Source organism: Numida meleagris, chromosome 7, assembly GCF_002078875.1.
Source record: "Numida meleagris isolate 19003 breed g44 Domestic line chromosome 7, NumMel1.0, whole genome shotgun sequence".
Classification (NCBI taxonomy): Eukaryota; Metazoa; Chordata; class Aves; order Galliformes; family Numididae; genus Numida; species Numida meleagris.
This window is the reverse complement of record NC_034415.1, coordinates 6917071-6929380: the sequence shown is the minus strand read 5'-3', so window position 1 is coordinate 6929380 and position 12310 is coordinate 6917071. Positions and strand designations below refer to the sequence as shown.

The 12310-nt window shown below is 40.5% G+C and overlaps 1 protein-coding gene across 12 annotated transcripts in view; it reads left to right on the top strand.

The window, feature by feature from the left end:
- Positions 1-12310, top strand: part of RALGPS2 (Ral GEF with PH domain and SH3 binding motif 2) — a 141216-nt gene that overhangs the window by 52233 nt on the left and 76673 nt on the right. For all 12 annotated transcript variants that reach the window (XM_021404115.1, XM_021404114.1, XM_021404112.1 and 9 more), the window contains one exon: positions 8092-8142. In XM_021404115.1, coding sequence (XP_021259790.1) covers positions 8092-8142 — 51 coding nt within the window. The remainder of the gene's footprint in view (positions 1-8091; positions 8143-12310) is intronic.

The following is a 12310-nucleotide window of genomic DNA, read 5'->3' as shown; positions in this document are numbered from 1 at the left end:
TGATGAAAGCAGGTAGCTGCATACAGATGGGGTTATAACAATTAGCCCGGAGACAAAAGACCAAAAATCTGAATGATGTTAACTTCAGAAATACTGGAAATTATTTGTGCTTGTAGTTTCAATACCAGTATGAGACACAAAGGTGTCTTCTCAGGTCCCGCTGTGTTAGGGACTTTACTGGTATTTTAAAGCTGTAGTGGAAATGCTAAGTCAGGGCTTGAAGCAGTGACTGAGCACCTGGTGGGAAGGCAGGGCCAAGCCAGGGGAGCTCAGGTGCATGCAATGTTCTTGAGTGACCAGAAGGGCTGGAGCCAGGATCCACCCCTTCCCAGACCTCATTTAAGGGTTGGCAGTGGAGGCAAGAGTATCTTGCTGGATGTCCCTGCCTACCTGAGGCCTTCCAAAGGTAAGCAGCTCTTTTCCTTCATTTCTGCATCTGTGGCTGCTGCATTTGGGCTTGTTGTCATTTGCTGTTGCCAAAGACTTTGCCACCCTGCTATTACTGCGGCACCTTCCATCCCATTACAGCATTACAAAAGCTTAATCTACTTAGTTAATGTATGAGTAAGAGACAAGATGGAATAGAAGATGTATTGATCCTAATCCAGTATTTTCAAAAAGTTGTTCACCAAGTTGAAGACTTGGTGGTTGCATTTTCACATTCTTCCCTTTGCCAGTCACCTAACATTGGTGTTGTGCTTCTGTACAGTTGGCCTGCCAGTTTAGGTGGTGGCCCTTTATTTGTTTCCTTAGGAACATTCTAATAAAAGTATTGCCTCCCTTCAAGTGTTCTAGTTTGAACAGTAGCAGTAATGATTATTGTAACAAAGGTGTAATATTACAGTTACACAGTTGGCAACAGCCAGGTGTTCCAGGAGGTCAGTAAGGTTAAAGGCCACTTTGGAAAGGGCAGTGCTGCAGCTGAAATGGGTGAGATCTTAACCCCTAGCTGCTGCTGTAGAAAATGTGGAGTTTGCTTTTAAGCTATACGTACAGCAAAGTCTCTGGGAAGATGTATTCAGTGGCTGCATGTTTCTTGAATCTGGAGGAAAAAAGAATGCCATTCAGTGGGTATAAAGCAGGAGATGTTTGTCTTCTGCTAAAGATCCTACAGACAGCCTTCTGGCTGTAACTGATGGGAGTCTGTCTCTGTTCAAATACCTATGTTTAGGCTGATCACTGCTCATTTCTTCGTTAAACAGCTGAAAGCCACAAAGCAAGTTGGTGCCAGCGTTACCTAATGGTGCCTGGCCCTGCAGTTGCAGTTATTCAGTGTGTATACAGGGTAGACGTGGCTACAGTGAATGCTGTCCATTTTCTTTGAACGGAGAACTGTGGTTTCAAGTGTACAGGCACAATTTGCGGGGGAGGGATGGTGGGACTGAAAGAAAAAGAAAAATGCTTTGGGAGCTCGAGCTCCAAATTAAGATGCTGGCGAACCTCAGGTTGAAGAAATATTTATTTATTGCTTTACGGTAAATTTTGATTCCTTAGGCAGCTACTGTTTAATTATTTGACTGTTTTTAACTTCTTGACTTGCTTTTCCATTTTATTCATCAACTTAGCCACGGTGGTGTAAATATTTGAGGTAGAATTAAGAGAAGCACAGCTGTATAAATCCGTTGCTTTTTTTCCTGCCTAGTTATCTGAGAAGGATCCTTTATTCCATGGCATAGTCTCTGGAAGCACTACAAAGTAGGTTTGGATTAACATGTATATGCATTTCTCATTTTGATTCGTGTTGAGCTTTGCCAAATGGATATTAGAAGAAAAACTGCTTTGAAAACAATTGACAAATAAGCTCATTTTAAACCAAGTTGTCTGCGGAGAAATAGATCTTGAATTTGTTGAATCCACATGCTTAGAATAGAAATAACTCAGGCTGGCCCAAGGTTCCCTGTGGGCATCACTCTTTGCTGTGCAGGACTCGGCCAGGTTCACCATCTCCTGCACTGGGTGTCAGTGCCTTAGGGAGCCTGAGGCAAGTCTGTCTGTCTGCATCTGAGAGCAGGCTGAATAAAGCAGGGTGCTGGGCCCTAGGAGCATTTGGTTTCAAAAAAAAAAAAAAAAAAAAAGCACTAACAAAAGCACTACTGCCTGTATGTGTTCGTGTTAGCTTTATTTTACAGAAGAATATTAAACAAGTGTGTTCCCAGTGAGGGCAAGAAGAAGAAATTTTAGTGTGTACGAGAACTATTATGATAAAAGTTCTGGAGTGGACTTTGTGAGAAAACAAGTGGAGTTTCAACACAGGAACTTTAATTCCCCAGTGTTCATTTTGGGCAGCAGAATTATTTTACTACTGATGCAGTGTTTAACAGAAGCTTAGCTATTTTTTCAGAGAGGAAAAGTGTTCTGGCAGCCCAGAGAGCCAGAGCTAAGCCAAGTTGGAAGGCTTACGTGCATTTCCTTCTAAAAATTCAGATTAAGAAACAATTTATGAAGTGCTGCTTGAACCAACATGGCTTCAAGGAAGATCAGATTATCGCAATGTTCTTCAATAACCAGAATGCAGGCTATTTTTTTCATTTCAGACAGAGGCTTAGTTTTTCTTTTTCACAATGAGGGTTTCTGTCCACGAGCTCTGGGATGTGCAGTGTCCTCGCAGGGTAGGTACACGACTGGAGGGCCTGCAGGAAGCAAGCAGCCCAACAGGAGGAGTTGATGCTTGCAAAGGGCTGGATGGAGAAAGGGGGATTATAGCCTGCACCATCCAATGTGAATTTTCATGTAAGGCACAGAAAGGAGCCTGGTGCAGTGGTGTTAACTGCGGCTCGATGTTGTTAAGTTACAGGTGTTCTGGCAGGAGGGTAGTCCTGTGCTCACAGAAAAGAGAGAAGGAATTAGGGAGCATTTTAAAATTTTGTGTCATTGACCTGCGTATTCAGAGGAGCAGCACTACGAGGTGTGATTCTTACTCATCTGGATGAAAAATATATGGCATGGCAACCTTGCCTGAGAGAGGGGTAAATATCTTCACGTGGAGTGATGTGGTCGTCATTTTAGTATTTTGAAGTACTTAGTTTTTAACAAGTCCAGCATCTCAACACCCAGGAGAGCTAAAATATTTTTAAACTCTGGTGCTGAGGAGTGTTCCCCAGATGATATCTTTCCACTGCATACAAAAACTCCCACAGCTTGTGTGGGGGTGGGAGAGCTACCTCCCAGCTAATGTTCTCGTGGCAAGGAAGCTGACAACTTGCTGTTCTGTAAAGGTGGTTTTCTCTTGTAGGATTCCTCAAGTGGTTGAGGATCTGGAAGTACATGAGTTGTATGTTAAAATAATACCTCTTCTAATAATATTCTAGAACCGTTAATTAAGATCTAGTGCAAATATTTCTTTAAAAAAAAACCTTACATTCAGTGTTTTCACTGTCTGGGTGATGAAGAGCAATATACAGATGAAGTTACTAGCCATATCGCTTCTGGAAGGGCAGAAAATACTAAGTTTCCAAGTCTCGGTCCAAAAAAAGAACTTAGATAAAGATAGTTAAGAATAAGCTCAGGGTTTTCTATTGCATGTGCAACTTTATAATGCATGCAGCTGGGAACTCAATCAGAGGTTATTATTGGCTTGCCTTATTTAATAAACTGGTGTACACACTTGAAATTTTTAGCTTGAATATTAAAGATGTGAAACCGCATTCAGGAGAGGAAGCTACCCAGAAATCTGTACTGGCTGGGTTAAGGAGCTGGCTTGAGAAAGGGTCAGTGCATTGCCTCTCTTTGCTGAAGAAACCGAATTGGTGACTTTGTTTAAGTGGGGTTTAAATTCCTCGTGATTTGGTGATGGCAGAAGTTATTCCTGTTAAAAGGTGTTGAGCAGTGCTATCCAACAGAAATATCCCAAATGGTTTTCGGGTTTCGTCACTTCAAGTGAATTGATAGAACGACAGCCTTTCCCTTCATTTTTGATTTCACAGCGAGCAAACACCTGTAAAAAGGTGCTTTAAAAATTCAAAGTGGTGTTGGGTTTGTAAGTGGATGTTTTTGTTCTTTTTAAACTACACAACTTGTTTTGTCAAAGGTGTTTTTAAAACTCTTGTGAGACACACATCTGTATCAACAACCTCAGAATGCTTCGTGTCTGACATCTTACATATTCAGCTAGCAGTTACTTTGCATTTGTGAACAGTTCTAGTGCTTGGAATCCTTAACTAAGAGGAAGGAGCATTTCTTGAACAGGTAGTAAAATGGTCATATTGCAGAAGGTGCATATTGCTTTTAGTGAAGGCAATGAAGTGTGCGAGCAAAACAAACGTGCAAAAAAAACAACCCAACAAACCAGCAAGCAACAGCAACAAAACAACCCACGTATATCAAGGTGATGCTGGAAGACAAGTGTCATTCTCGCAATCGCTTTTTGTACTTTGTATATATTGTATATTGTGATGTTATTAACAGTCACCTAGTAGTTGTCTCAAGTGTTTTCAGTAGTGAGCGTTAATCTTGAGTTTTGGTGCGCGTAGCTTTCTTCAATGCAAATGCATTGTTCCCTCTTTAAAACCTGTGTATTTTTTCTGGAAGCAATCATTTGTTTAGGCATCAGTATTGAAGGAAACGGTACCTTAGCTTCAACAGTTCAGGTCGATCCCAATCGCAAATTTGGGAGCCCTGGGGAGCAAAACATTTGCATGCTCTCTTCTGTTTTTGCATGAACAAAGAAATGGTTTTCCCGGTTCATTTCTATTGTATTGTTGCAAACTTCTTTTGGTGAGGAGGCTGTGCACTTGAATGTTAGGGTTTTTTGTTGTGTTTCTTTTGTAAGGGTGTTTTTATATCATTAATATCTATCTATAACAAGTTTTATTTCAATTTTACTTGAAAAGAACAAAACAAATACCAACAAACCAACAAAAAACACCTGAAAATATCCCAAATTTGATGAACTAATTGATTCAGAAAGTTTTCCGAGCAGCCTCCCTCTGCTGCTTTTAACCTTAAGTGCCTGTTCTTTTGATTTCACCTCATCCCTCCGTTCCCACGTTCATTTCTTATATTGAGGAGCATTGAGACACACTCTGACACGTGTTTACCTCAAAGAATGTATCTCCTGAAGGGCTTGGCATGGTTTAGAAGGCACACGGTAGACTAAAGATGGAGTTCTGTGAACTGATGTTACGGGGCTGGAGTCCTCACATTGGAAATGAGAAGGGCTGAGTCTTGCTGCAGGATGTGGCTGCTCTGTGGTCAGGTTGGATTGAGTGAGAAAAACGAAGTCATCCTTTCTGCTCGTGTATCCCTTGCATTTCCTCTATAGGTAAGAAAGTGTAATCCTTTGGGGGTTGTGCCTTTAGGAGTAGTTACATGGTTAGATGCTTTTACAGGACTGCGACAGATTTGTTCCTTCCTAGCAAATCAGGAGCTTACACATGGCACCGACACAGCCTCCCGATATCAGGCACGTTTGTCCTGCGTTGTGGCACAGGCTTGCTGTGCAGTGTCTGGAAACATCCTGTTCTCACAGGGAAGCCCATTGTGTTCTCAGTTTCTTTAACTTCTAAGTAAGGTTTACAAATAACTGGATGAAAACTTAGACTGGTAGTAACTTCTCCCCTATCTGGATGAGGAGCGAGTGTTCTGTATTTGTCTCTTTTATTTTACTTATCCGTTTAGCCAGAATCTAGACTTGGGACTCTAAGCATGAAGGTTTCCCTTCATTCTGAAAACCTGCTATGAAATCTGACTTATTTAATGTTGGGCCTCTCAACTTTCTTAGGATACGCTTTATACTAACACATCTTTGCTATTAGTTTCAAGTCTGATTTAACTCGAGAAATTTGTTCTCAAGATTTTTCCCATCCGCTTTTTAACCTGGCTACAGTATGAAGGACCGGAATGAGGTCTGTAACGTGTTTAGAAGTTTCTGGTGCTTTTCTGTGTGTATTGTAATGCTCCAGCTGTACCCTTCACCTATAGCAGCAAGTCATAAAGCATGCTGTGGCTCGTGGCAGGGTGCTACTTGAGTCATTGTCCAAGGGTTCTCATCCTTTTCCTGCTCAACTTGAGCTTGATCTGCTCCGGTAAGGAGTGGGAGGGTAATGCCATGAAAACTGAACAGTGTTTCCTGTGCCTGCATTTCAAATTCTTCGAAAGCAAAGTTTTATTAACCACATTTGGAAGAGTTTGTGTTGTCTTGACTGGCTTTCACGGGTTTGCCCACTTACCTTGCCAGAGATGACTTAGGGCTGTCAGTGCTTGTTGTGGTATGCTACAGTTATGTGGCTCGGAAATGGGCTTCATGTCAGCATTTCTGCATTTGTGAGTCTGATGATCTTAAAACCAAAACAACGCTGAAACTTAATGCTGAATCAGTCTCCAACTTTAGTGCAAAAAGCCATTGTTTGTTTCCTTCAAGAATAAGTCACTTTTTCAACTCACAATCAAAGAGCAGCTTGATTTAGATTGCTTCACATTCAAAAGGCGTTCTTTGTTTTTGGCAGAAGTTTTATTTTTACTGTACTTGCTATGAGTGCAAGGGAATAGAGAATTAATTTTGAAGGCAAAGAGTATTTTGGACTACTGTAGTCCTGAATTTCTGCTCTTACTAATCACTGCCACTTAAAACAAGCTTTGAGGGGGAGGTACGTGTGTCTGGTGTGCTTGACTTCACTGAAACTTCCAAGGCGTGATAGAATTAGTGCTGTTGAGACTGATACTGTTGCTGATCAACTGATTGTTAAACCATATTTAAAATTGATAGTTTGGGGGCTCGTTTTTAAATTGTCTTTTGAATAGTTGATGAATATTAATAAATGGGAGAAATGTTCAGTGCTTCATACCAGGTGTGAGTCTATTCATGTTGCAGGACCAAGAACATTTTGTTTACGTAAAAGTTCTTGCAGTGTTACTCTTAGAGGCGTTCAGCCATGTTTGAGAGTGCATATTGTCTTGTTTGTACTTGGACGTGTGGACTTGGTTAAACTGATCTGATTTAGTCTCACTTTAAGACAAGCAAAAACTTGTGTAGGTTTAAAATATTGTTAGGAAGAAGCACTAAAGTGGAGCCCAGGAAAGCAAATTGGTGGAAAGGAAAGGCATGAAAGCCTTGTGACTTGTACAATGTTTGCAAAATAGGAGAAGGTCACGTCTGGTGTTTTGTTCACAGAAACTGGGGCTGATCTGTATAATCTTTTATGGTTATGTTTGATTGTCTGAGTTCAGATGTAAAAAGAGAAGCAGAGGTCTAGGAGATGTGCTACAAAATGTGAATGTGATTGTTTCTAGGGGAAAATGTTGTCATCTTGTTAGAGCAGGTGCATCTCTTTACACCTGCTCTCTTTCAACCAGAGCATGCTAGTGAAATTTTGTTCTGTGAGGCCAACTGAATCTCTAGATTCATTGTTCAAAGGGTATTTGTGATTCCTTACTTAGCCTGGAAGTACCACTGCCATCCATCTGGACATCCTAGGGAAGAGGTGATCTCTTCCTTTGGGTTAATAGGCAGACAGCAGTCCTAAAGTGAATGCTTCACGTGAGGCTCTGAATGTGTTTGAAAATGCCAAACGTGGTCTCTGGCTATTCTTGCTGGTCCCACTTTTCCCCTTTCAAAGCTAAACAGAAATCTCGCAAAAAATGTACTTGGTGATTCTGACACAGTTGAAGGTGAGATAGCTGTATTTAGCTATTGCTTTGTAACTGAACAATTACTGAGCTTTGTTATTCACATGGTTCAAATATGGTCCAAGTGTCAGCTGCAGGTTTCAGGTGTTTTTTTAATTGAAATGTGTAATTTAGAGTTTGAGGAGAAATTGTGCTTGAGTAACTGAAGTGAGAGCCTTGTATTCTTGGATGGATTCCTATAGAAAAAATTCTAAAGTCAAGCTCTGACTTGCACACATAACTGCAGGATTATGCTCCTGAGAATAATTTGTCATGATGTGCTTATCTTATTAAATACAAAGTTTGGAGTGCTTTAGTTTTGCAGGATGGCTGCATAGTTAGAGCCAAAACCTCTGAAGCTCACTACTAGAAGAAAATGAAATCACAAAAGAAAACAGAACAGAACAAGTACGCTTGTTTTCCTCCAGTGTAGCAATTCAATGAGATGCAAAGTTAATTTTGAAATTAACTTGTGATTTCTTATTTCAGGGTCAGATAACACTAATGGATGTCCCCGTATTTAAAGCAATTCAGCCAGAGGTGAGTCGTTCATTGGTTTGCTTTTCAAATTTAAATCAAAAAGGTTATGCCAGTGCATACATTCTGGAATTGCAAAATGTAAGTATGTTCAATAACTCTCATTTTCTTTTACAGTTTGTATAGATCTGAAGCAGATGTTTTTTAACACAGAAATATCTGGAACTAATTGCTTGAGGAATGAGCATTTAAACATGTTCAGCCAGTGCTGGAAGTGAAGTCTCTGGTTTTCAGTGTCTGTTTGGTTTGACTATTCTGATCAGAACATTCTAGGTTCCCGCTCCTAATAGATCAAAGAAAAAGCTAAGTAATAGGATGGATTGCAGATGGTATGCTCAAAAACATGGTTTAATAGCCTCAGCTGATGCTTTTTGTGATCTTTTCCAAAGTATTTAACAAATAAGCTGCAGTGCTTGCCTTGTTGCAGTAAAACTGATTGGGTATCTCAGTATATATTAAGGGTGTGATAGGAAGAATCATAGAGTCATACAATCACTGAGGTTGGAAAAGACCTTTGAGATCATCCAGTCCAACCATCCACCTGTCACCAGTATTTCCCACTAAACCATGTCCCTCAGTACAGCATCTAAATGGTTCTGTAACACCTCCAGGGGCTGTGACTCCACCACCTCCCTGGGCAGCCTGTTCCAGCACCTGACCTCTCTCTGAGAAGTAGTATTTCCTAACGTCCCACCTGAATCTCTCTTGGTGCAACTTGAGGCCATTTCCTCTTGTCCTATGGCTAGTTACATGGGAGCAGAGGCTGACCCGACCTCACCACAGCCTCTTTTCAGGCAGCTGGAGAGTGATGAGGTCTCCCCTGAGCTCCCCTTCTCCCCACTGCCCCATCCCATTCCCTCAGCCGCTCCCCATCACGCTTGTGCTCCAGAGCCCGCACAGCTCCATGCCCTTCTCTGGACACTCTCCAGGGCCTCAGTGTCTATTGAAACAAAGCCAGAATCAAATAGCAACCACTAAGTTCGAACACCACAATTTGTCCATTATGTTGTCTTAACAAATATGGCATCTTTTCTGTGCATTTGCTCTTTGTGCTACCCAGAGCACACATGTGCACCTGGCCCAGTTATACAATAATGAGATTCAGAGATACTGACTCAACTTCACAGAACAATGAGTGCATCTGGTATTGATCAGCTTTCTTCAGTATTTGATGTCATGTTTTTACCGTCTGTGTAGTGTGTACTGGGGCAAGGGATGTTTTTACCAAATAGCATCATGTAGTATTTGCTTCGCCTACACTTTCAGCCCTAACTGTAGTTTAATGTAGCTGGTAATTAGCCATTTTTTGTGTATCTAAAAATTATGGAGTTGTTACACGTATGTTTAATTGAGGTAGTAGCTGTATATGTAGTCTTAACCCTTTAACAAGTGTTGCACGTGTGCATGGACAGATTATTCGTAAGGTTTTTGTAAGCACGTACTTAGCTCTGATTCTGAATAGAGGAAGAGTGGTAACTCAGCAGTAGGTACTGCTGAAATGAAATGCATCTTCTGTCTCAGGAAAAAGCAGATGAACGTCAGAATGGTGGTCAGCAGTCCTATTTAGCCTCTCCGAGTGGCCAGCAGTAGATGCTGTGAGACAGGATGAGAAACAGCGTATTTAAGCATGGATAAATCCTTCCAGCTTTATAAGCTGGAAACTTGGAGCTGCAAGTTGCGCCCATGTAATATGCTCAACAGCCCACAGTGGGCATTTCTTCCTTGACTTCTGGCTAACCCGCTGTGAACTCAATTATATGTTAGGTCTTCATGTTTTACTGTTATTTCAAGTATATAATATGAAAACGCTTCCTTTGTTTGTGCAGTTTATGTCACGCTCTGTGCAACTTGTGCTCTTCTGTTCAATAGTAAATTTTCTATTTGTTTTTCCTGTACCATGCATCTTTCCATTGTATTTCTGTTGTATCTTTTCTGACCTCATTTGAAAAAGCAACTCTATTTAGTTTCTTTTCTATATAGAGGAGGAAATAAATTCAGACTGTATCCCACTGTGTCCTGTGTTTCTCTGTCCGATTCATATCTTTTTTGTAAAAAGAAAAATGACCGGAATCACATTTTGAATACAAGATGTGTGAGATCTGTAGGTGTACTGGGATAATATATGGATGATTTGTTCTCTATTTTTAAATAACTCCATATTCCCTTCTGATTGTAGCCTGTCTTGATCTGATGCTTTCAGAAGTTTCAACTATAATAAATTGTAAATTTGTTTACCCTTATTTTGGCACAATTAGCGTTTTCCTATGGGTATTGCTTCACACTTTCCAAGCTTAATTTTTATATATCATTTTATTGTCCACTTTGTCAGTTGTGTGGAAGTCTCTTTCAGCTCATCAGCCACCTTTAGACTACCACAATCCATTTTACTGGTGGCAGGCTTTTGTCATGTCGCTTTGTATGGATCACTGAAGAATGCTTGGCTTCCACTAGACACGCGTGCTGGAAATATCTTAGCTGTGGTTACTGATTGGATCGTTTGTCTACTCACAGATTTTTTCAAAGACTTCTTTTTGATGTGCACTTGAAAACGTTTGAATGATTTAGCTTTCATGGTTTTTGGCAAGCTGTTCCCCCCCTCTTTTTTTTTCCCCAAATCCTTCCAAGAGCCTCCCATTTGATCTCTTCTTGGGACATCCTTAGTCTTTTTGATTGGCAGGATACGTTTACCCTGATCCTTCCAGTAGGATATCTTTCTTTCTTTAGCTCCTTTTGAAATCTTTAAAGTATATTCCCTTTTTATCTGATTATTTGAAATACTTTCTGTATGCACATACTTCTAAAGCTAAGCGTTACTGCTATATAGGTCGTTTCATGTCATCCTGTCCCTCCCATCCTCCCGCACATCAGTGTTGCAGTTCTGCATGCTTTTATGCAGTGCCTCTTCTCTACTCACTGAGCTTCAAAGGACTGGGTATCAAAAAATGAAACCAGCAGTGTGATAGTTAGGACTTCTCCTAATGGTCTGCTAATGTAGAAATTTCACTGCTTGAGCTTGATGGTAGGTAGTTCTTCTCAATGTGCTTGCTTCACTGCACGGAGTGAGCAGTCAGCTGCATAACGAGTACAAGGAAATCAAGCGACTTGGATATAGTGGCATCGAGCCAGTACTCCATACCTTGTAATTTGCTGCTCTTTTAACGTTGCCTCTCCAGTATCTTGGCTTATGTTGTATGAGCAAATCTACAGAAAATCTCTGGGAGATGAGAAGAAATGTCAAGAGAACACATTTAATTTTGTTGGCTGTTCTACCTCATTAGTGTAGACCACAAAAGGGAGAAGCATAAGAAAATAAGAAACAAACTTCTTAAAAGAAAATGGTGTGAGAGTAGATGAATATATCTAGAAATAAATTCATTTAAATAAATCTGTGCTGCATAAGAAAAAGCCATATGCTGCCTTCAATGAAAAATATCTGTAGCTAATTTAGTACTTCTCACATTTGCATGAAAGAAGCTGGAGGCACTGGCAGCACATAATATCTGTCCATCAGTGTTCCTGCACAGGTAGACAGAGGTCTTGTATCTGACATGCATCTAAGTTGTGTTAGTTCTCAGCAGAAAAGGGGCATACAGATTAGCTGTCAGGTCAGAAGACGCTATATGCAATTAAAATTAAGAGACAGGGAGACCTCTTTTTTCAAGTAATTCTATGTAGATTTCAGTCTGAGTGAGATGTTGCACCTGTGCCCACCAGATATTAGTGTATATAACTATAAATTGGATCTTAACCTTAATACTTCTACGTACTGTCTAAAGATTCTTGGTAATGCATTTAGCTTAAAAAATACCACTACTGTTGTTAATCACATCAATGTCATAAACCCCTGAGGCAACTAAACCAGATCTGCTTCTCATACAAAACTGTTCCATGCAACCCTTAGATGTACAGCGCCAGGACAGTGGGTTGCTTATGTTTTTAACCATCATAGCTTTTTTGTTTGGTAACAAGAATTGAAACGATAGAAAGACGTGCCCAGAATTATAGAGGAATTACCATGCCTTTTCTATACCTGGGACAGCAACTAGATTTCTTTTTCTGCTATTAAGGAAATGTAATCATGCCAGTAGAATCATAGAATTAGCTAGGTTGGAAAAGACCTACAAGATCACCTAGTCCAACCATCCACCTACCACTAATAATCCCACTAGAC